Genomic DNA, 25,230 nt, shown 5'->3' on the forward strand with positions numbered 1-25,230 from the left:
TTTCATCCGCTTTCAATTCCCCTTATCAATCGGCGGCAGGAGAGGAAGCCGTCGATACTTAAAGTGACAGTGGCATTAAAGGATGGCCTTCATCTCCCGTCTCACGGGGAAAGTGACATTTAACTGCACACCCAGGAACCTGTCACTTGTTTATTGCACAAGACAGTCAGTGGATGAACGTTAAGGAGGGGTGGCCTCTGCTGTAAATCACTGCGGCTGTAGACCACTGCATTCTCCCAGACGAGTCACATTAAAAGACAAGTTCCAAGAGGACATCTTGTCAGATAATATGTAACGGGCTTAGGGAGCCAAGTAGGAGTGTCGGCTGTGTCAAACTGATTAAAATGAGAGTGGTGGAAAGCACTAGCTATCATGTATCTACCATTTGCATCAACACAATGCACAGACAGACAATGTGTTGTAAGGAGACTCAAGGGTTTGTTTTCAGACTGTAAACTCAGTGGCACCAGCACAGCCATGGGCATGTGGTGTTGGATGGCTGGGATTGAAGACCGACAGCAGTATATTGCTCCTCTCAAATATCTCTGGGAGAGGACACATGCCCCCAGAGCAATACTACAGAGCTGCTTCCAGTGACAAAACATGTCCTAATGTGCTTCTGGCAATCAGCTGTGGGGTACGAGATGTGACACTCATACTTGCGGGGAAAACAATGGTCATCTCACCAGCAGCATATGGTCTGTAAATCTACACAGCTGTATCTATGAGAGACATTTACAACTGGCTGCTTTACATGGGGCCACAAAGCCCCTCTGTCCTTGGTCGTGACACGTGTCACAAAGACGTCACAGTGCCTGTGCGATTGTCCTCGCAGTGAATGCTGTTCGAGCTGCTTTTTAAGACATCTGGCATGCAATTCAACACAACAGACTGAGCACTGAGCTACGTCGTTTTCCAGCACCCATGAATGGTGACAGAATGAGAGTTACACACCCAGGTTCAGGGACGGCCTGGGAGTTTTTTGGTGGGTGGGGGTTCAGTCTCAGCTTACTGTTGAGAGTTAGAATAGTAGAACACAAGGTGCAATTTCGATATGTGGTTGTGCATTAGCAGTTTTCCTCTTGTTGTGTCAGTCACTGACAGTCAATTAGCCCACTTCAGCTAACATTTTTTAGATTATAGTCTAGTGTTTCCCAACTCCGGTCCTCCAGTACCCATAACAGCACTCATTTTTGTTGTAGCCCTGGACAAAAACACCTGATTTGACTTGTCTAGGGCTTGATTTTAATTATATATTTTTTATTTATTTAATTAGGCAAGTCAGTTAAGAACAAATTCTAACAAAAGGCCACCTGCGGGGACAGGGGAGGGGATTAAAAATATAGGACAAAACACACTTCACAACAAGAGAGACACCACAACACTACGTAAAGAGAGAACTAAGACAACAAGATGGTGAAGCCAATTGATGAGGATGTCACGCCCTGATCTGTTTCACCTGTCCTTGTGATTGTCTCCACCCCCTCCAAGTGTCGCTTATTTCCCCCAGTGTATTTATTCCTGTGTTTCCTGTCTCACTGTGACAGTTCGTCTTGTATGTTTGTCAAGTCAACCAGCGTGTTTTTCTCATTCTCCTTTGCTATTCTCTTTTTGATAGTCTTCCTGGTTTTGAACCCTGCCTGACTCTGGAATACTTTCCCGCCTGCCTGATCATCCTGCCTGCCCTGACCTTGATTCTGCCTGCCCTTTGGTACCTGTTGAACTCTGAACTTTTGCCTGTCCAAGACCATTCTCTTGCCTTATCCTATTGGATTATAAAATATTGTAAGACTATCTGCCTCTTGTATCTGCATCTGGGTCTGGGTCTCGCCTTGTGTCATGATAGAGCATCTAATATTGTGTCCCTGGTGTACTGACGTGAATGTTGGGGGAACAGGAGGACTGATGGGACAGGGGGTGACGGGTGAGGAGGGGGGGTTACTGGGAATCTTAACAGAACAGAGACCGGGAGGGAGTGGCTCAGGGTGGCAGTTTCAAGCTGCCTGCTGACTGGCGATTGGCTAACCTCCCAGCCAATGACTCCTAAAACAAATTAAGTGGCACAGGAGGCCTGCTCGGGTTTATTTCAATTTGGCAGAGTCACCAGTGAGATTTCATCCCTAATGACCAAAAGGGGGCTGGGAGGGAATGGGAGAGGGCTTGCTCTGGGTGTCTGTGTGTGTTTGTTATCCCACAGGTGGGAGGGAAGGTTGGAACAGAAACATAGGCCAGCAGATAGAGACCTGCTTTACTTGAACATGATTGGTCAATAAATAGATCAATATTTTTACAAAATACAATATTAATGACATAAAATGTGTAACATTTGCCTCTGCATTCCTCCCATGTCTGTTTGCTGTTCTTGGTGAGCTAGCTCTGGTAGAGGTTTCGCAGTCAGTGAACAGGTTGGTGCTGGTGTAGATGGTCACTATGAGGAAGTGGAGCTGGGGTCATAGAGGGTCAACATAACTAGTGTCAATAAGAAGAAAGCTTAGTTGTGGGCTTCAGTGTGACAACATTGAAACTGTACAGTTGTAGAGCCCATAGAAAGAGTACAATAAACCACATGGGGACCAAATCAGGAAACTAACAAGCAAAGTATGAGTTGGCACTAACGCTCAATACATATTATCCTATTGTCTTGGCACACCAATAATACACACTGGCCTTGAGATTTCAGCCTGTTTTGGTGGGAAGGAGTTTTGGCCTTCCATTGTGACGTCAACATGCTGTAAAATTAGTTAACAGACCAATAAGAAAGAGTTTAAAACCTTATGTTCAGTGTTCCCCACCCAACTCAAACCACTGACAGTCCAAGCAAAACTCTTGCTTGAGAAATTGCTCTTTGCTAAGAAGCAATTTTTTTCTTTTTTACCATTTAATTGAAAACAATCACAGGTAGATACTTAATTGTTGCCCACAAATGATTTGATATTGAGATAAAAATTGGACCTTTAACAAGGCTTCTTCCAATGACCAGATCATCCACAGGCTAATTATCCTAGCATCCTGGCAACACTGAAGGATAATGCACTTAAAGGCGCGGGGAGAGGGTTGGGAAACCCTGCTTTTACATGATATACAATAAATGTAAATTAGTATTATCTAGACTGTAGGATGTACTGTATGGGTGCTTCCCAAATAGTACATTATTCCACTAGGGCAAAATTTGTGCTCTAAAATAGGTTACAGGGTGCCATTTGGGAGGCAGACATACTGTAGCAGAGGCTCTGCATCAAGGCCACTCTACTCACCAGCTGCAGGAAGGTGAGGTAGCGCTTCCACCAAAGATATCTCTGCATATGAGGCCCTAGAGCTGCTAGCCAGTAGTACAGATACTTTTGGCCATGTAGTGTATGTGGACATCCCTTCAAATTAGTGGATTCAGCTATTTCAGCCACACCCGTTGCTAACAGGTGTATAAAATTGAGCACGCCGCCATGCAATCTCCATAGACAAACATTGGCAGTAGAATGGCATGTACTGAAGAGCTCAGTGACTTTTAATGTGGCACCTTCATAGGATTTCAACTTTCCAACAAGTCAGTTCGTCACATTTCTGCCCTGCTAGAGCTGCCATGGAAACTGTAAGTGCTGTTATTGTGAAGTGGAAACGTCTACGAGCAACAACGGCTCAGCTGCGAAGTGGTAGGCCACACAAGCTCACAAAACAGGACCGCCCGAGTGCTGAAGCGCGTAGCGAGTAAAAATCGCCTGTCCTCGGTTGCAACACTCACTACCGAGCAGCCGCACACAAGCCTAAGATCACCATGCGCAATGCCAAACGTTGGCTGGAGTGGTGTAAAGCTCACTGTCATTGGACTCTTGAACAGTAGATACGCGTTCTGGAGCGATGAATCATGCTTCACTATCTGGCAGTCCGACAGACAAATCTGGGTTTGGCGGATTCCAGGAGAACTCTACCTGTCAACAGTAAAGTTTGGTGGAGTAGGAATAATGGTCTGGGGCTGATTTTCATGGTTTGGGCGAGGCCCCTTAGTTCCATTGAAGGGAAATCTTAATGCTACAGCATACAATGACATTCTAGACGATTATGTGTGCCAGGCCCAACATCAGTGCCCAATCTCACTAATGCTCTTGTGGCTGAATGGAAGCAAGTCCCCGCAGCAGCCTTCCCAGAAGAGTGGAGGCTGTTATAGCAGCAAAGGGCGGACCAACTCCATATTAATGCCCATGATTTTGGAATGAGATGTTCGACGAACAGGTGTCCAAATACTTTTGGCCATGTAGTCTATATCACCACATGCACCAATGAGTTGATAAGGCCTATAAGGAAGCCTGGAGGGAGGAAGACACAAAATACCCAGAGAATTTGCTATTCCTTCCGTGGTATGTTTATAGTTATTCACTGGTCAGTTGTGTTTAACTTGTTTCTAAAGCTGGGATTTAATATTGAATAGCAACGTCTTGATTTAATCTCAAAGTGTGACTAACCGCCCATCTGTCTGTCTTAGGACACGCGATATGAAATAAAATAGCCAGGCTGTGTTTACTATCTTTAAACCAAAAAGAGGGCAAATGCTGCACCAAGAATGCACTGCCAGCTGTTTTCTGCAAACTCACCGCCATTTTAAACAAATTATAGAGCATCTTAGTGCCAAAAGCTTGTCTTAATCTTTGCCATTCTGTTCCAATCCTTGCTAGTCTAGTTTGATCACCGCTGCTTTCACCGTGGCAAATGTCTTTTTCAAATAGCAGGGACAGGAAACAGTTCCAAGGACAATGTGGGTATGGTTGCATGTGTTCCAGACTCATTGAAATGTCAGGTGCATTTCAGTGCGTGGGTGTGTGCACTGTATATCTCCAGAAGAACAAGTATGAAAAGCTTAATCATTCTTCCAACCAAGACCGAGCAAGAAGCAGATACAAGAAATAGATTGTGCAGTGTCATACTGTTACAGACAGGAGATTATTGTCTGTGTCTATCACCGGTTAAATTAAACACTGCCCCTGCTGTAGTGATGTGAATGGGACGTACTCCTGCCACGTACTTGACCCCAGCCCACCAGTTGAAGATCATGGTGCCGTGGCGGTAGACATGTAGGAAGGTCAAGTGACTGTTCTTCTTCCTCGGGATGAAGAACACCAGGAAGAGACATGTCATATTTGAGTAAATAACATGACAGTTACACAAGAGTATGACAAGAAATACCGAAAACAAATCCTCAGGAGTTAGCTACATTTACAGACATTAGTCACATAGACAGCACATAAAATGTCTTGATAGAAGAGATGTAAATATAGTCCAAGTGGTGCGGCTTACACCGTTTTTGCTTCAACCCGGGATAGTAGAATCCCCAACGTGTACTTACAATATCACTGTGCTCGATGACTTTGGAGGAGTAAAACCACCAGCAGACCTTGGCCATCTGTTCAGAACACAGAGAGAAGGCATTTCAGCAGTAGTTTTAGGTTCGAAATCATTTAGATATGTCTATCAAGGCAATTGCAATGCATTGCAGTGGATGATATGAGACAGACTTTGTTGCCCGCATGACATTTTTTATTATTTTATTTCACCTTTATTTAACCAGGTAGGCTAGTCGAGAACACCTTTATTTAACCAGGTAGGCTAGTCGAGAACACCTTTATTTAACCAGGTAGGCTAGTCGAGAACACCTTTATTTAACCAGGTAGGCTAGTCGAGAACACCTTTATTTAACCAGGTAGGCTAGTCGAGAACACCTTTATTTAACCAGGTAGGCTAGTCGAGAACACCTTTATTTAACCAGGTAGGCTAGTCGAGAACACCTTTATTTAACCAGGTAGGCTAGTCGAGAACACCTTTATTTAACCAGGTAGGCTAGTCGAGAACACCTTTATTTAACCAGGTAGGCTAGTCGAGAACACCTTTATTTAACCAGGTAGGCTAGTCGAGAACACCTTTATTTAACCAGGTAGGCTAGTCGAGAACACCTTTATTTAACCAGGTAGGCTAGTCGAGAACACCTTTATTTAACCAGGTAGGCTAGTCGAGAACACCTTTATTTAACCAGGTAGGCTAGTCGAGAACACCTTTATTTAACCAGGTAGGCTAGTCGAGAACACCTTTATTTAACCAGGTAGGCTAGTCGAGAACACCTTTATTTAACCAGGTAGGCTAGTCGAGAACTGAGCTGGTGCTGTAGTCCACAGGCTGACATGATAAACTATAGTTTGCCAACCAGGATGACGCTGTGAACTGAGGAAGAAAGAAAATATGTTTTCCTTTTGAGTTAAAGCCTACGGGTACATGTTTTATAAACATATCATTTTAATTGGATAATGTACCTGTACCCCCCCCAAACCAAATAATTACTGAACAAATACATATTTTCTCAACAACAACACAAATAAAGAAGACTTTTATGTCCTGAGCATCCAGATAAGACTGTTCCCTGGGAAGAGGGTGAGAAATGAACGATCCATAGCACAGGTATGATTTCAATTACGCGATTCATTGGCGAAGGGCACAGTACAAAGCTAATTATAGGCTACTTTTCTGAGCAGTTTCGTGGAAAACATTGCCAAAACATTTAAACACCATGCCGTAGGCAGCAATATTAAGTAACCTTGTTGCAACTGTTGAACAAGAAGCTATAATATGACTGTTAAACAGCCATCACTAACACAGAGAGGCTGCTGCCTACATAGACTTGAAATCATTGGCCACTTTAATAAATGGATCACTAGTCACTTTAATAATGTTTACATACAGTGCCTTGCGAAAGTATTCGGCCCCCTTGAACTTTGCGACCTTATGCCACATTTCAGGCTTCAAACATAAAGATATAAAACTGTATTTTTTGTGAAGAATCAACAACAAGTGGGACACAATCATGAAGTGGAACGACATTTATTGGATATTTCAAACTTTTTAACAAATCAAAAACGGAAAAATTGGGCGTGCAAAATTATTCAGCCCCCTTAAGTTAATACTTTGTAGCGCCACCTTTTGCTGCGATTACAGCTGTAAGTCGCTTGGGGTATGTCTCTATCAGTTTTGCACATCGAGAGACTGACATTTTTTCCCATTCCTCATTGCAAAACAGCTCGAGCTCAGTGAGGTTGGATGGAGAGCATTTGTGAACAGCAGTTTTCAGTTCTTTACACAGATTCTCGATTGGATTCAGGTCTGGACTTTGACTTGGCCATTCTAACACCTGGATATGTTTATTTTTGAACCATTCCATTGTAGATTTTGCTTTAAGTTTTGCATCATTGTCTTGTTGGAAGACAAATCTCCGTCCCAGTCTCAGGTCTTTTGCAGACTCCATCAGGTTTTCTTCCAGAATGGTCCTGTATTTGGCTCCATCCATCTTCCCATCAATTTTAACCATCTTTCCTGTCCCTGCTGAAGAAAAGCAGGCCCAAACCATGATGCTGCCACCACCATGTTTGACAGTGGGGATGGTGTGTTCAGGGTGTTGCTTTTACGCCAAACATAACGTTTTGCATTGTTGCCAAAAAGTTCAATTTTGGTTTCATCTGACCAGAGCACCTTCTTCCACATGTTTGGTGTCTCCCCCAGGTGGCTTGTGGCAAACTTTAAACAACACTTTTTATGGATATCTTTAAGAAATGGCTTTCTTCTTGCCACTCTTCCATAAAGGCCAGATTTGTGCAATATACGACTGATTGTTGTCCTATGGACAGAGTCTCCCACCTCAGCTGTAGATCTCTGCAGTTCATCCAGAGTGATCATGGACCTCTTGGCTGCATCTCTGATCAGTCTTCTCCTTGTATGAGCTGAAAGTTTAGAGGGACGGCCAGGTCTTGGTAGATTTTCAGTGGTCTGATACTCCTTCCATTTCAATATTATCGCTTGCACAGTGCTCCTTGGGATGTTTAAAGCTTGGGAAATATTTTTGTATCCAAATCCGGCTTTAAACTTCTTCACAACAGTATCTCGGACCTGCCTGGTGTGTTCCTTGTTCTTCATGATGCTCTCTGCGCTTTTAACGGACCTCTGAGACTATCACAGTGCAGGTGCATTTATACGGAGACTTGATTACACACAGGTGGATTGTATTTATCATCATTAGTCATTTAGGTCAACATTGGATCATTCAGAGATCCTCACTGAACTTCTGGAGAGAGTTTGCTGCACTGAAAGTAAAGGGGCTGAATAATTTTGCACGCCCAATTTTTCAGTTTTTGATTTGTTAAAAAAGTTTGAAATATCCAATAAATGTCGTTCCACTTCATGATTGTGTCCCACTTGTTGTTGATTCTTCACAAAAAAAATACAGTTTTATATCTTTATGTTTGAAGCCTGAAATGTGGCAAATGGTCGCAAAGTTCAAGGGGGCCGAATACTTTCGCAAGGCACTGTATCTTGCATTACTCATCTCATATGTATATACTGTATTTTATACCATCTACTGCATCTTGCCTATGCCGCTCGGCCATCGCTCATCCATATGTTTATATGTCTATATTCTTATTCCATCCCTTTCCTTAGATGTGTGTGTATTAGGTCGTTGTTGTGGAATTGTTAGATTACTTGTTGGTTATTACTGCACCGTCGGAACTAGAAGCACAAGCATTTCACTACACTCGCAAAAACATCTGCTAACCATGTGTATGTGACCATTAAAATGAGATTTGATTTATAATATTATTTGTGAACCTGTGAATAAATAAACTATCCAATTATAAAATAAAAAAAGGAAGAAAAATTGTTAAAATACTATACGTTTACAGGTAGAGAAATAGCTAATCATCGTCACATATTTACACATAACAAGGATATAGATAGGTACTGTGTACAATAGATCTAAAGCATCCAAGATGGGTAAAATAGCTACAAGCTGTCCATGCGTTCCCCTGTTTTCATACCTCATAGAACATGCAGGCAGACATGCAGACCATGGCAAAGTTGTAAACGATGAGCACAGGCTGAGGTTGACTGGCTGTCTGAGCCATCAGCTTGGGGCCCACCCCTATGAGGAGCAGGTAGCACATGAAGATGCAGGTGATTGGCACAGGTGAAGGACATAGAGACAGCATTACTATGGTCTAAGAAATTGGTTTTAGAAGCACAGAAGAAGACTTAGTTACTTCTATTGTCTAGCACTCATTGGTAGAACAGTTGGATTTTCTGCCATGTTGTGGCCATAACTAAACGCTGCAAAAATGCATTATGTGATTAGTTATATTCAGTTACCAATTTACATTATATAAAGTCAACCCTGATTAATGAAACTACAATAAATAACTCCTAGAAGTTTAACCCATTTCACCACTCATAGACATTTCCATATGAGGAATGGTATATGTACAGGACAGTACTGCCATCTAACGTCAGATTGGTAAATTATGGAATGGGACACAATTGTAAAACCTGCACAGAAATACCCGACAGCTACTTATACCAGATCCACTGAAGCATGGCAGCCGTTTTGTTGATAGTCAACTCAAGTCAGTTGGCCGGCTGGATAAGCTAAAGTAGGTTTAGCTTCTTGCTTCAGGAGGATTTAGAAAATCCCTTACACAACCACACTTATTCAACCTCCAGCCATTTGTTTTCATTCCCTGTCTCCTACAAAAGATTTAACATACTCTTCTGTGAAAGAAATCTTCAAAGAAAGTGTAACACAGCCCTATATCAAATAACAAGGTGTTGTTGGCATAAATAGTGGTGATGATGAAGGCATTTCCCTTGGCTATACCACTAGTCTAGACTAGAGGGGCATTCATGCTAAAATGAACACAACTTTAGAAATGACAAACGATTTTGTCATACGACAGTTATTTATAATAGGCTCTAATAGTCTATATTCCGGTGCAAACTGAATAGAACGTACTTCGTAGCCTGCACTCATCGACCGGTTTGCACAAATTGCTGATCTGAAGGTCGCAGACCACCGAACCATGGCATGGAGTTTGTTGAATTTGTCTGCCGTCCAGCGCGCCATTCTCCCAGTGTTGACGATGATATCTGACCTGAGTTATCGCGTACCATCACCCCGCACCGCAATAAAGTAATCCATCTGCTGCGCAGTGTTTTAGCCTATCTATTTAATGCCATGCCCACTTGTGAGCGGTTATTTAAAGTGAAAAAAAAAATACGGGTTTTAAAGAATGGTGAATAGATTAGATATAGCCCCAGGCAGTAATATTGTCCTATTATTTGGGAAATTCATTAGTTGACATAAAGGTGAAACACTACTGACAGTGAGATGTAGCCCTGCTGCTAATTTATAATCTATGGCTCACAGATCAGTAGGAGCAAGGTAAGACTCATTCAACCGGGAATGCAGGTCACCAACCTCTCTTCTCTGGCACATCAGTAATCGAGCAGCTGAGTTGTTCCTCAGACTAAACCCATTTTCTCAAACAGCATTTGGAATTCCCTACTTCTGGCTGCCCCCTCCCCACTGTCTGTACTTGGTGCCTGTTTTATGTCACTTTATGCTGGTGATGTGGTCATATTCGGTTTCCTCACTGTATCCACTAACAGTAACTGAAGACAAGCAAAATAAGTTCACCCTTTATGAACATGGGAACATAACACATATTGAACTTATTTTGATTACATTCATACATCATCATAATCATACTTTTAATTGTGAATTTAGATGAGTTATATAGAACATAGTAGGTTTAGGCTACGTGCTTGTGAATAACCAGTATCTGACCATGGAACAACCAGGAACCTACATGTTGGATGCCTAAATCTAACCTGAAGTCCAGCACCCTGCCCTGCATTACAGGCCTCTCTCATATTTTTAAGTGGGAGAACTTGCACAATTGGTGGCTGACTAAATACTTTTTTTGCCCCACTGTAGATGCAGCTGTCAGAGCCACTTACCACAAGGGTATCTATGGCAACTGCACCATGAGTGAAAGCACACTTCTAAAGGGAATCACAGACATTTCATTTCTGTTTGGTTCGTCATTAGAAAACGCTACTGTCTGCTGTAGTGCCCCCATTGGAATAGAATGTCTAGAACAGGAACACCCCTTCCTATAATGGGAACCGATTCTGATTGTGAATAATAATTGTGCATTTAGATGAGTTATACAGAACATAGTAGGTTTAGGCTACGTGCTTGTGAATAACCAGAATAACCACTCCACACTCCAAGACTGCTTCCATCACGTGGACTGGGACATGTTTCGTATTGCGTCAGACAACAACATTGACGAATACGCTGATTCGGTGTGCGAGTTCATTAGAACGTGCGTTGAAGATGTCGTTCCCATAGCAACAATTAAAACATTCCCTAACCAGAAACCGTGGATTGATGGCAGCATTCGCGTGAAACTGAAAGCGCGAACCACTGCTTTTAATCAGGGCAAGGTGTCTGGTAACATGACCGAATACAAACAGTGCAGCTATTCCCTCCGCAAGGCTATCAAACAAGCTAAGCGTCAGTACAGCGACAAAGTAGAATCTCAATTCAACGGCTCAGACACAAGAGGCATGTGACAGGGTCTACAGTCAATCACGGATTACAGGAAGAAATCCAGCCCAGTCACGGACCAGGATGTCTTGCTCCCAGGCAGACTAAATAACTTTTTTGCCCGCTTTGAGGACAATACAGTGCCACTGACACGGCCTGCAACGAAAACATGCGGTCTCTCCTTCACTGCAGCCGAGGTAAGTAAGACATTTAAACGTGTTAACCCTCGCAAGGCTGCAGGCCCAGATGGCATCCCCAGCCGCGCTCTCAGAGCATGCGCAGACCAGCTGGCCGGTGTGTTTACGGACATATTCAATCAATCCCTATACCAGTCTGCTGTTCCCACATGCTTCAAGAGGGCCACCATTGTTCCTGTTCCCAAGAAAGCTAAGGTAATTGAGCTAAACGACTACCGCCACGTAGCACTCACTTCCGTCATCATGAAGTGCTTTGAGAGACTAGTCAAGGACCACATCACCTCCACCCTGTGTCAGGGGAGAAGCTCCAGGTGGTATCTGATTTTAAGTACCTTGGCATCATACTTGATTCCAACCTCTCTTTTAAAAAGCATGTGAAAAAGGTCATTCAAATAACCAAATTCAACCTAGCTAATTTCCGATTTATACGAAATTGTTTGACTACAGAGGTAGCAAAACTGTACTTCAAATCTATGATACTCCCCCACTTAACATACTGCTTGACTAGTTAGGCCCAAGCTTGCTGTACAACATTAAAACCTATTCAGTCTGTCTACAAACAGGCTCTCAAAGTGCTTGATAGGAAGCCCAATAGCCATCATCATTGTCACATTCTTAGAAAGCATGAGCTCTTGAGTTGGGAAAATCTTGTGCAATACACCGACGCATGTCTTGTATTCAAGATCCTTAATGGCCTGGCTCCCCCTCCACTCAATATTTTTGTTAAACAGAAAACCCAGACATATGGCAGCAGATCCACAAGGTCTGCCATGAGAGGTGACTGTATAGTTCCCCTAAGGAAAAGCACCTTTAGTAAATCTGCATTCTCTGTGAGAGCTTCCCATGTCTGGAATACACTGCCATCAGACACACATAACTGCACCACATATCACACTTTCACAAAATGCTTGAAGACATGGCTAAAGGTCAATCAGATTTGTGAACATGGTCCCTAGCTGTGTGTTGCCGCTTTCCATGTTGTCTGTTGTCTGTAGCTTGTGAGGTGTGGAAACACTTTGTTGCTTTTATGAATTTTGTCTTGCTGCTTTTTGTTTTATGTTACTCTGTCTGTATGCTATGTCTTGCTTGTCCTATGTTGCTATGTCTTGCTTGTTCTATGCTGCTATTGTCTATATTGTAATTGTTTTTAATAACCTGCCCAGGGACTGCGGTTGAAAATTAGCCGGCTGGCTAAAACCGGCACTTTTACTGAAACGTTGATTAATGTGCACTGTCCCTGTAAAAATAAAAAATAAACTCAAACTCAAACCCTACCTGACACCCTAGACCCACTCCAATTTGCTTACCGCCCAAATAGGTCCACAGACGATGCAATCTCAACCACACTGCACACTGCCCTAACCCATCTGGACAAGAGGAATACCTATGTGAGAATGCTGTTCATTGACTACAGCTCGGCATTCAACACCATAGTACCCTCCAAGCTCGTCATCAAGCTCGAGACCCTGGGTCTCGACCCCGCCCTGTACAACTGGGTACTGGACTTCCTGACAGGCCGCCCCCAGGTGGTGAGGGTAGGCAACAACATCTCCTCCCCGCTGATCCTCAACACTGAGGCCCCACAAGGGTGCGTTCTGAGCCCTCTCCTGTACTCCCTGTTCACCCACGACTGCGTGGCCACGCACGCCTCCAACTCAATCATCAAGTTTGCGGACGACACAACAGTGGCAGGCTTGATTACCAACAACGACGAGACGGCCTACAGGGAGGAGGTGAGGGCCCTCGGAGTGTGGTGTCAGGAAAATAACCTCACACTCAACGTCAACAAAACTAAGGAGATGATTGTGGACTTCAGGAAACAGCAGAGGGAACACCCCCCTATCCACATCGATGGAACAGTAGTGGAGAGGGTAGCAAGTTTTAAGTTCCTCGGCATACACATCACAGACAAACTGAATTGGTCCACTCACACAGACAGCATTGTGAAGAAGGCGCAGCAGCGCCTCTTCAACCTCAGGAGGCTGAAGAAATTCGGCTTGTCACCAAAAGCACTCACAAACTTCTACAGATGCACAATCGAGAGCATCCTGGCGGGCTGTATCACCGCCTGGTACGGCAACTGCTCCGCCCTCAACCGTAAGGCTCTCCAGAGGGTAGTGAGGTCTGCACAACGCATCACCGGGGGCAAACTACCTGCCCTCCAGGACACCTACACCACCCGATGTCACAGGAAGGCCATAAAGATCATCAAGGACATCAACCACCCGAGCCACTGCCTGTTCACCCCGCTATCATCCAGAAGGCGAGGTCAGTACAGGTGCATCAAAGCTGGGACCGAGAGACTGAAAAACAGCTTCTATCTCAAGGCCATCAGACTGTTAAACAGCCACCACTAACATTGAGTGGCTGCTGCCAACACACTGACACTGACTCAACTCCAGCCACTTTAATAATGGGAATTGATGGGAAATTATGTAAATATATCACTAGCCACTTTAAACAATGCTACCTTATATAATGTTACTTACCCTACATTATTCATCTCATATGCATACGTATATACTGTACTCTATATCATCGACTGTATCCTTATGTAATACATGTATCACTAGCCACTTTAACTATGCCACTTTGTTTACATACTCATCTCATATGTATATACTGTACTCGATACCATCTACTGTATCTTGCCTATGCTGCTCTGTACCATCACTCATTCATATATCCTTATGTACATATTCTTTATCCCCTTACACTGTGTACAAGACAGTAGTTTTGGAATTGTTAGTTAGATCACTTGTTGGTTATTACTGCATTGTCGGAACTAGAAGCACAAGCATTTCGCTACACTCGCATTAACATCTGCTAACCATGTGTATGTGACAAATAAAATTTGATTTGATTTATCTGACCATGGAACAACCAGGAACCTGGAACCTACATTTTGGATGCCTAAGTCTACCCTGACATCCAGCACCCTGCCCTGCATGGGTTCAGTGACTGTCAGTCCCGTTTTCCTCAGCACAGCATATGTCTACAGACACCTCAGTAAGGTTTGCCCTGCAGACTTCATAGCAGAGAGTAGAACATGTCACCCGACATGTCACATGTAGGGAAGACATACTGTATTCCAAGGGCCAAATTACTCCAGTTTACTGTACAAGTTTACTTTATCAGATACAATTGACAGGCACAGACAAAATCAAACTGAATTCATACAAAACTATTTATCAGACAGTCAAGTCACTGACACAAGCCCCCACCACCATGCTAACTAACTGTTACTCGTCTCCGCAACGACACAGATTATGTTAATCGGAGTCCTGTTTATCTGTGTCTGACCCAGGGTTGTGGTGCTGATGATGCTGCTGGTGATGTATGTTTGGCATGTTACCGCCCCCCTCAGACAACATCTGGAACTGGGTTGCTGACAGTAGCGACTTCAATCTGACACTGTAGTGTCTGTCTTGTTAACAGCCATTCCTGCGCTGCTCAGAGACTCGTTTCGCTGTCTGCTGTTCCACCCAGCTGAGTAACTCCATTTGGATTCCTGCATAACAATAGAACACACTAAAGTTAACAAAATAGGTACGAGCTAAAAAGACATCACCTGGGAGAGCCACAGAGCGATCTCATTATTATTCAGAATCAGTTCCCATTATAGGAAGGGGTGTTCCAGACATTCTATTCCAATGGGGGCACTACAGCAGACAGTAGCGTTCTCTAATGACGAACCAAACAGAAATGAAATGTCTGCGATTCCCTTTAATAGTGTGCTTTCACTCATGGTGCAGTTGCCATAGATGCGCTTGTGGTAAGTGGCTCTGACAGCTGCATCTATATAGGGGTAGTGGAGGAAGCTGTAGGGCAAGACTATGTGGCATGTCAGTCTCCCACATCTGTCAGCGAGAGGAGAGAGATCCATGGCTACATGAATGAGGTGTCACACCAATTACAAAGATCTCTGTAGATAGAAAATATCTAATTTAAACCTGACAGATACTTCATGCCATTGAAGTCAAAGAGCAGTGGTAAGCTTTAGATTAGTGCTGACATGTTGCCTTCAATCAATACAAGCCCATTCCTTATTCATGGAACATTTATAATTCTGAGAAATAACATGACAGTACTTGGACTTGGGCTGTCCCACAGAAGGACCCCTCTGTGATGGCTCTTACCTGTCGTATTGAAGTGAAGAGGTTATTCAGCAACTCTTGGAGGACAGTGGAAGTTGATAAATGTGCTTCTTTATTGTTTGAAGTAAAAACCAAGGCATTTCGGCCCTAAGCCATCAGGATTTTTGCTCCTCAATCCCGGCACCTTGGTTGGAGAGCGATATAGTGGCCGTGTTTCATTCCCTTCTTACCTGTCATATACCAGGAAGTCGTCCTTGTTTCCATATAGGGCCTCCCAGACATCATCCTGTAGCTGGGCCTGTTGGTAGACAGGGATGTCCGGGGTGGCCCTCCTCTTCAGTTCCCAGTACATGGCTCAGGACTGGACCTCCCGTTCATTCACAATGAGGAAAGACATGTCTGTCAGGTTGCTGCGCAGCAGCTTGTCATGCAGGCCTTCTAGTCTACTCAGCGGGACAAAGATAGGGCAAACGTGATACAGATGCCGATATTTACTCCTCCCCATTCTATCATCATTTGGATATTGGATATTTGGGTAGGCAGCTCTTAACAACTTTCTGAAATGGATCACCAGCAGCATTTCATAAACATCAATTTGTTTGAAAATACATTACCGCATCCTTATGATTTCCCCCCAAATCTTTCCACAGTGGTATAATAACAGTATGTTACATTAGGTCCACAGTAATTATGCCAGGCAGATTCTGAAGACTTCTCTCTTACTTGGAGGCCTGTGTGAGGCAGAAGTGTCAGCAGGCTTTCAGTAGAGCCAGAACAACTAAATTTCCAAGCAGCCCCTTCATGGGGGCCCCATGGCCCTTGATCTCACAGCGCGGTGCCGGCTTACAGATCTTGGAGGCATCATTGTCCCCTTCTACTAACAGAGGCGATGCCCATAGGAGCCCTGGCAGAGCAGCACACAGCCTCAGAGTAAAGAGACCCTGCATCATCTTCTCCCAACCTCACCTAAAAAGAGTTCCAGGAGAGAGAGGGCAATGTCAGAAGCTCATTTTCAGATTTGATTCTCATTGCAAATCTTCAAATGCATCTCTAGCAAGGAAAATAGCTATAGTCTCTGCTAAGTACAGTATGCAATTAAAATAAACGACTGAATGACATAACTGGACTGACCTAGTTGAGGCTCTCTTCTGCTCGACACAACTAACCGATAGTGTTACACTGCTGTTTTTAAGCTTTCAAGTCTCATAGCAAAGGGTCTGAATACTTGTAAATAAGGTATTTTGATTCTTTTTTTATAGATTAGCAAACATTTCTAAAAACCTGTTTTTACTTTGTCATTATGGGGTATTGATGAGGAAAATGTTATATTTTATCCATTTTAGAACAAGGCTGTAACGTAACAAAATGTGTAAAGTTAAGGAGTCTGAATACTTTCCAAATGCACTGTAGTTCCTGTAACATGAATCAGTTTCATAGAATCTAGTCACCACAGTACTAAGAGTAAGGTATTGTCTCCTGTCCAAAATGATGTTTCACCCTTTATTGGAGTGATAAATGTGAATACACCCCAAAAAATTAAAGCCACAAGCAGCCTACTTAAAATATTTATTTATTCTTCTTCTACAGTACCGTTGTTTTGATCAATCAGAGTGTGCTCAGGTGCCCCTTTAGTATGTTGTCTACAAACCTCCTCCCACCAAGAGGTTCTGCTTTCTAGCAAATATCCCATTAGTGATTGTAACAAAATAAGCCTCAGGTTATTCAGCCTGAGTTCAGGGGACGCAGCCAGTATACAATGCAGGCACCACAGTTCTCCAAAGGCTGTACACTGCACTGCAGTTTCCAAATGCAGCTAAACTGATTCCCATGACAAAATACAACCTACTCCTCCAATTTGTCCACTTAACATAAGTGACAATGGGGGGGGCAAATAAAAACTCTGCAAACAGTGGTTAGAATTCTGCTCTTCCTTAGTATTTGTCAAAACATTCTCAGCAATAAAATTAAAGGCCATCTGCAGTACAGCAAATGATTAGCTTCTGAATTATGCCCTTTATCTACTTCCCCAGAGTCAGATATACAAATGGTATCCATAAGTTCGTCTGTGTCCTGAAGTATCCCTTCAAAATGTGTTCTTGGTTTTGGACTTGGTTTCTCATTTTGTCCTGGGAGCCACATCCGGTCTTCATCATGGCCTGGTGGGCCGCACAGAAAATTTGATATAGCGTCAAAATTTGCTAAAATTGTCCTCAATCCATCATTTTTGGAATTTTCAATGCTCCCTAACTATCTAGCTTTAATTTGTTTGTTTTTTATTAGCGAGCTAGACAGTCATAAAACTGTATGAATGTAAAGGTCCTTTATAATAATTAAAAATTGGTTTTAGTCATTTTAAAGTATATGGAGTTTGTTCCCCCCAACTATTTAAAAAATATATACTTATTTTTCCTCAAAGAGTCAGTCTTTGCTCTATTGTCCTGTAATTTTGCATTGCATTGCATTCTTCCAAAATGAAACACATTGAAATAAATAAATAAATAAATAAATGTAAAATCTCTCTTTCATGAGATCACTCCAATGAAAGCCTCATCGTCCCCATCTCCCTCTGGACTATCACATGTGGATATGATTCCTAGACCTAGCTCTGCCAGCTCATCACACCCCATGGCTGTCGTCACCATGATTTTGTTATCCAGGCGGTTGCATAAAGTTCTATAAGATGGCAGGGGGTAGCCTAACTCCCGGAGGAATTCATAACCCTTGCCACCAACCGCACATCGGATCTTACGGGCCTTCAGCACTGTCTCGTGGGACCACACAGCTCTCCGGGAACGCTTGGTCAGTGTCAGGGCACGGATCTGGTCTTCATACAGAAATGTCTGGAGGCCCCTCTCTATTCTATCCAGTCTGAACATCCGCTTTTTCATTTCCTCTACCTACACAAAAGAAGAGAACATACATGTTGAAGTGTTGTCTTTTCAAAGATTTTCACAAAACGGTGTTGTTCTTACCTGTAAAATCATTCTAATAACTAAAAGACTAAAGGGTCCATTGCATAATTGCGCATAACAATAACTTCCAATGAAAAAGTTTGAATGGAAAGTTGTTTTATATATGAGGCAATAGTTTTAAATTGTTGAGAAAAAGGAGCTACCACCACACCTCTTTCTGTAATCTGGCTGTGTGTTGCATTTCTTGTTCCAGCAGTGTTCTGTAATGTTGACAATGGATGCAGGGACGTTCCTCTGCCTTGTGTAGTTCATCAGCATCATCTTCCTCCATGCCCAGAGTTGTTTGCCGTCGTGCGTAGCCATGATCCCCCACATTGAGATCCCTCTCCACTAGATAGACAGAGCATTAGCAACACATTTGACTCAGTCATTTGATCCACTGTTACGATCAGGAATTAACAGTTGTGTGTTAGATCAACAGGACCAACATTTGCATTAGGCTTCTATCTGACAAATTGTGTGCTATCTGGTAATCTATCAATATTTAATTTCACATATGTTAATGTGATTTAGAAATAAATAAAAAGTTCAGTTACCTGGCTCTGGCTTGAGTGGTAGCACTATCTGTGGGGTTACGGGATAAGGTGGATCTCGCACATTGAAAAGAGTGGGGACGGCATTTGGTTTCAGCTTCTTTCCCCCTGCTGGCGACCTGGCGATTTCTTCAAACTGATTCAGCTCAAAATGGTCCTGCGAGAAGACATAGCTGTATGATTAACGTTAGCTGGCTACATACATATCGATGTATTTTCTCTTGGTGCATTATATTGCACTAAAATAAACTAATAACGTTATGATATTAAATGTGTTGGCAAACTTGTCAACATGTTTTGTCCTAATTTGGAGTTAGGGAACTGTTCACTGATGGACCTAGCTAGCCAGTAATGTTAGCCACCCATAAAAAACTTGCCTGACACAGTCTGGAATGTGGAGTTGGTAAAAAATTACGCCGGCAGTTTACAAGCCATTTCTTCTTACGTATAGGCTCTTTTGGAAAACGAAACAGTTGCTTCCCAATTGTTGTTGAGTTTGAGCAATTTGGAGCGGAGCACCCACCCATATCTAGCGAGCTAACAAGTCAAAACAGCTAAATATAGCTAGCAAGCTAACCATCAGCCAGTGTTGTTGGCAATGCAATCGAACGACACAGCTAACTAGCATGTAGCTTGGTGAGGCTAATGCTACCAGAACGTTACACTTGTCTCATTGGAAACAAAACACCAAATACAGAATGTGGTGAAACATGATCTCATCCCAACCATTAACAAAAAGATTAAGCGATGGTCGCAGCATGCCCAAAAAATATTACATTGCAAAGAAAGTAAATTCCGACTGTTAGAGCCAAAATGGCGCATTTGCCCCAACGGTTGTTTGCTGGCGTCACCGGTATCCAAGTAACTGCCTGCTTCAAATATTTTTTCAAAAGAAGTAAATACAACATCTCACGCATTAAAATTCGAATTATGGTGACTAAGAAAAAACACCATATATGTTTAGTCGAAATTGTCCCCATGTTGAAAATTAAGTGATTACAGAAAGCGTACTGGGGTCCTTTGTGTGTTGACGGAAAATCTGAGAGGGCCTATTCAGACCACGTTAGAATATTTGCAGTTTAAGCTACGCTTCATTTTCCCCATGAATTTGGATCTTTCCAACTGGAATAACGTGAAGAATATCGCATACTAGTGAACAGAACGCTTTCATCGGACAACCGAAAACACCATGCAATGAGCTCCCCGGCCATTCAATAAGTTTAGTCACTCGATCCCACTGTCTTCAGCTAGCTAGCTAACATTAGCTTAGCTATCTAGCTAACGTTAGAATACAGACGTCGAACATTTTGGTTGTGCTCAAATATTTACCTGGTAGCTATGACATCCTCCATGGTAGTCCCTGTTATTGATGTGCAGAATGATAATTTCAAAGAACTGTGGCCTGCTATGGTCCTTGCAATCAAGACGGCCTCCTTCATTGCACTGGATACGGTAAGTGTCGCATCAAGTTAAGTCGAAAAAATTGCTAGCTACGTACATGGTCTTCTATATGTAATTATATGGGCCCAACAACCTTTATGTAGGTCTGTTGACACTAATAATGTAATTCTGTCTGTGCATGTTTTGTTTCAGGAATTGAGTGGCCTTGGAAATAGAAAAGCTTTGCTGGCAGAGTGAGTATGGCTGTTTTATTAATTTAAGTTTAATCTGGATTTTTCTCATTATGTATTGTACTTTCACGATGGTATCTCAATCTCAAGTGTTGCATTGGATCTATCTCTGTTTTAATTTTAAGATGCATAGAGGACCGTTACAAAGCCATATGCAATGCAGCTCGCACACGCTCCATTCTCTCCCTTGGGTTTGCTTGTTATAAGAAACTTGAAAACAAGGTAAAGGTCTCCTTTGCACATTGACATTCAGAAAGATAAATGTACAGTTTGACATTAATTGACGTCTTATCTCTCTCCAGGATGATGATACGTACCTTGTGCAGGTGTACAACCTGACATTGCTCTGCAGTGAGGAGTACGTAATTGAACCACAGTCCGTGCAGTTTCTGGTGCAACATGGATTTGACTTCAACAAACAATATGCTGAAGGTGTCCCTTATCTCAGGGGCAATGACAGGGTGAGATCAAGATGTTGTTAATCGCTCAGATCCACAGAGACAAATGCACACGTTTAAACGATACTAGGCCACAGCATTTATTTTGTGGACTATTCCTAATTGTTACCTTTAAGTGGTGAAGTGATCCAGTGTTCTATTCCTTTCTTGTATCCAGAGAGTGGATGCCCATGGAATGAACATGAGGATGCTGTTTGTGGAACTCCTACGGGCTCGCAAGCCTTTGGTGCTGCACAATGGCTTGATTGACATGGTGTTCCTTTATCAGTGCTTCTATGCCCAACTGCCAGATAAACTAGGCACGTTCACTGCTGACTTGTCCCAGATGTTCCCTGCTGGGATCTATGACACCAAGTACGCTACAGAGTATGAGCTGCGCTTTGCTGCCTCTTACCTGGAGTATGCCTACAAGAAGTGGTTAGTATAGTAAATACTAATATATTCAGGGCTCAATTCAATCACATCCGCATAGCGATTTTTTTGACATGTCGGAAGTGAAAATGCGTTGGAGCGCACAAATCCACAAGTGGCTCCCGGCATAATACCTAAAGTGGACACTGCCATTGGCTGCACGTAGTCGCATTAACAAAAATCCCCATGCAGCCTTGTTTACAAGTTTGAACTTGATATGTAATATACACCTAGATTAGACTGATAGAAATCTGTATTATTTACTGATTTTTCAATTAGATTGTAATTATTTCTATATAGCCTATACTTTCCCGTGCTGAACTTCTAACAGGAGTAGGGCGGGTGTGGCTTTGAGACAATGACTGCAAGAGCAGCTGCTCACTGATTTTGACTGAGCCAATGCAGTTCCACCTCTGACAACGTCAAAACATCCGCTATGCAGGTGTCTGCTATTGCCAGTTAACGCTTGATCTGATAGACTAAGGCCTAAATTCAATCTGACCGTAAATCTGTGGTAGTATATCAGTGCTGTTTGCCACAACATTTTGATAAGTACAGTGCATTCTGAAAGTATTCCCGACCCCTTGACTTCTTCCACATTTGTTACGTTACAGCCTTATTCTAGAATGGATTAAATTAAATGTTTTCCTGATCAATCTACACACAATATCCCATAATGACAAAGTGAAAACAGGTTTTTAGAAATGTTTGCAAATGTATTAAGAACATAACTTATTTCCATAAACATTCAGATCCTTTGCTATGAGACTCGAAATTGAGCTCATGTGTGTTTCCATTGATTATTCTTGACACGTTTCTACAACTTGGAGTCTACCTTTTGGTAAATTCAGTTGATTGGACATGATATGGAAAGGTACACACCCAACTATATAAGGTCCCACGGTAAGGTCTACACTGCTTGTATTTGGTACGTGACAAAATTTGATTTGACAGTGCATGTCAGAGCAAAACCAAGCCATGATGTCAAAGGAATTGTCCATAGAGCTCAGAGACAGGATTGTGTCGAGGCACAGATCTGAGGAAGGGTACCAAAACATTTCTGCAGCATTGAAGGTCCCCAAGAACACAGTGGCCTCCATCATTCTTAAATGGAATGAGTTTGGAAACTCCCAAGACTCTTCCTAGAGCTGGCCGCCCAGCCAAACTGAGCAGAGAAGGGCCTTGTTCTGAGGGGTCGACCATGAACCCGATTGCCACTCTGACGGAGCTCCAGAGTTCCTCTGTGGAGATGGGAAAACCTTCCAGAAGGACAACCATTTCTACAGCACTCCACCAATCAGGCCTTTAAGGTTGACTGGCCAGACGGAAGCCACTCCTCCTTAAAAGGCACATGACAGCCCGCTTAGTTTGCAAAAAGGCACCTGACCATGAGAAACAAGATTCTCTGGTCTGATGAAACCAAGATTGAACTCTGGCCTGAATGACAAGCGTCACGTCTGGAGGAACCAGGCACCATCCCTATGGTGAAGCATGGTGGTGGCAGCGTTTTTCAGTGGCAGGGACTGGGAGACTAGTCAGGATCATGGGTAAAATGAAGAGTAACCTAACAAAATGTGGAAAAAGTCAAGGGGTCTGAATACTTTCCCAATGCACTATATATGCGCCACATTTCAAGAGGTAGTTTAAGTTATTTGTGGTGGTCATTTTTTTCACAGCAAACTGGACAACAGCAAGTCGATTGAGGCTGGTGGTGGGGGACGCCATCTGTTCCTGGAGTTCTGCAAATACTCAGCGCCCCTGAGCAACTATGTGGACTATAGGCCCTGTCTAGCTGGGTTTAGCCCGGATGGACTTCTCAATGTCTGCCAGCGCTTCTCTGTAAGTAGTAGTATATCACTTCTCATAAACCAGGTTGTTTTAAAGGATCACTAAAATGTCTGTGCTAGGATAATCAGCACTGGGGTATTTCATATACTATTTTTATAATGGTAATGCAGTAATCAGTACCATGTTTACCACTTAGCTTGTATTTTCTGTATTTGCCAGGCTTATGGTTGGTGCCCCAATGGGTCACAGTGTCCCTTGTCACACGACACTGACCTCATCATCCAGCACGATGAAAAGGAAAAGAAAAAGAAACGGAAGAGGAAAAGAAAGAACTCTTCTCAGGGGAAAGTTGAAGGTGCCCCCAAGAGCAAGCAGCCCCATATGGAGCTAAAGCAGGACCAGGTGATCCCTGACAAAGACACCAAACCTCCCCCTCTCACAGAGCTGGTAGATGGGGCTCAGGCACAGATACCAGAGAGCGATGAGAAGATGGAGACTAAGGTGGAGACTAAGGTGGAGGAAGGCAACGGAGTCAGAGAGCCACAGGCTGTGTCTGCAGATGAGGAAATGAAGACAGACAAAGAGGTGGAAAGAAATGGAGTGTCAGAGCCACAGCCTCTGGCCACACCGGATGCAGAGAAGAAAGAAGAGTCCAAGAGGAAGAAGCTGGAGGGAGGTACCCACCGGGCAGGGTTTGACGCATTCATGACGGGCTACATTTTCTCCTATGCTGCCACTTTGACAGAGAGAGTAGGTAAGCCACCGAGCGCCGAGTCCTGGCTCCCAGAGTGCCTGAACAAGGTTTACCTCAGTGGCAAGTCTGTCCCGATGCAGATCGTCAAGAGCACATTCTCCAAGTCCTTCAAGGCTCACTTGCACAAGATGGATGTCGTGTGGGGGAAGGGTGTGGTTAGCAAAGTAGAGGGAACGGTATAAAGATTAAATGGAACCAAACCTATTCCTGGTTTATAATAAAGCCTTTTTAGTTAAAGTACTTCGCTGTACATTTTAGTTTAATTTCATGCAGTATTGTTTCAATAAAGGCTTTTCCTTGGTTATGACAGACATGGTGATTTGTGTCCTGAAAACTACTTGATGTGAGGCAGGCAAGCCCTTATTTCTAACGATGAGTAAAGTGTATGACTACCTTTATAGGGTCACCAAAAGAAGCAAAATAAACATTTATTTAAGCGATTGGGAACATGTTCCTTAAACAAAGTACAACTCAAACCAGATTTGGATTAAAACAAGTGTTCTGCTAATACATGTTCATAAATCAGCCAAGACTGGAGGGGAATAACAACAAAATAAAGAATTTGAACAATCAATATCACAACATTGCATCCAGACAAACTGCATACAAAGTAGTAAGATGTGAAATTGATCTTTTTATAAATATCAAAATAGATCCTCTATGCAAAACAATCCTGACACAGTTTACATTTATTGCATAGAAATGTAGTGATAAACGAGATTAACATTGTTCTTTTCAAGTGCAATTTCCTATTAAAGTAGTTACTGACTGGAGTATTTCAGTATATCAAAACAGGTGCCAAGGGAGTCATGAACCAAAGCACAAGTGAGTGAGCCATCCACACCAACTAGTGCTGTTTGCACAGCTTATACCCAACGGAGCCGCTGACCAAAAATAGGACCCACTGACAAAAGTGTGGTGGATCACACATTCAAGCCACACTCGACACATTCCTCTATACATAGAGCTATAAAGTGAT

General features: G+C 42.9%; 3 protein-coding genes across 5 annotated transcripts; 1 reads left to right on the forward strand and 2 right to left on the reverse strand.

Moving 5' to 3' along the window:
* Positions 1-1,239: 1,239 nt before the first annotated feature.
* On the reverse strand, positions 1,240-18,592 carry LOC110508719 (selenoprotein Pb). Of its 3 annotated transcripts, XM_090226083.1 has the most exons (7): positions 18,454-18,592; positions 16,428-16,670; positions 15,935-16,147; positions 9,063-9,129; positions 8,841-8,944; positions 5,333-5,389; positions 1,240-5,089 (listed from the first exon to the last, which is right to left on the reverse strand). In XM_090226083.1, the coding sequence occupies exons 2-4, from the start codon at positions 16,652-16,654 to the stop codon at positions 9,123-9,125; spliced, it is 447 nt and encodes a 148-aa protein (XP_090082209.1). In that variant the 5' UTR covers positions 16,655-16,670; positions 18,454-18,592; the 3' UTR covers positions 1,240-5,089; positions 5,333-5,389; positions 8,841-8,944; positions 9,063-9,122. The 3 variants fall into 3 exon arrangements, with proteins under 3 accessions (XP_090082209.1, XP_090082208.1, XP_036821790.1); XM_090226082.1 differs by having other exon boundaries at positions 1,240-5,389; XM_036965895.2 differs by lacking the exons at positions 1,240-5,089; positions 5,333-5,389; positions 8,841-8,944; positions 9,063-9,129 and adding an exon at positions 14,720-15,118.
* LOC149970798 (uncharacterized) lies at positions 17,259-20,458 on the reverse strand. Its single transcript, XM_021589464.3, has 4 exons — positions 19,587-20,458; positions 19,213-19,366; positions 18,828-19,006; positions 17,259-18,601 (listed from the first exon to the last, which is right to left on the reverse strand). Exons 1-4 carry the CDS (start codon positions 19,734-19,736, stop codon positions 18,227-18,229), a joined length of 858 nt encoding a protein of 285 aa, XP_021445139.1. The 5' UTR covers positions 19,737-20,458; the 3' UTR covers positions 17,259-18,226.
* On the forward strand, positions 19,305-24,560 carry LOC110508718 (target of EGR1 protein 1). Its single transcript, XM_021589463.3, has 7 exons — positions 19,305-20,661; positions 20,803-20,843; positions 20,966-21,062; positions 21,143-21,301; positions 21,456-21,715; positions 23,386-23,548; positions 23,717-24,560. Exons 1-7 carry the CDS (start codon positions 20,548-20,550, stop codon positions 24,431-24,433), a joined length of 1,551 nt encoding a protein of 516 aa, XP_021445138.1. The 5' UTR covers positions 19,305-20,547; the 3' UTR covers positions 24,434-24,560.
* The last annotated feature ends 670 nt before the right edge of the window (positions 24,561-25,230 follow it).

This window comes from Oncorhynchus mykiss, chromosome 28 (genome assembly GCF_057628025.1).
Source record: "Oncorhynchus mykiss isolate SJ-2025 chromosome 28, ASM5762802v1, whole genome shotgun sequence".
NCBI lineage: Eukaryota > Metazoa > Chordata > Actinopteri > Salmoniformes > Salmonidae > Oncorhynchus > Oncorhynchus mykiss.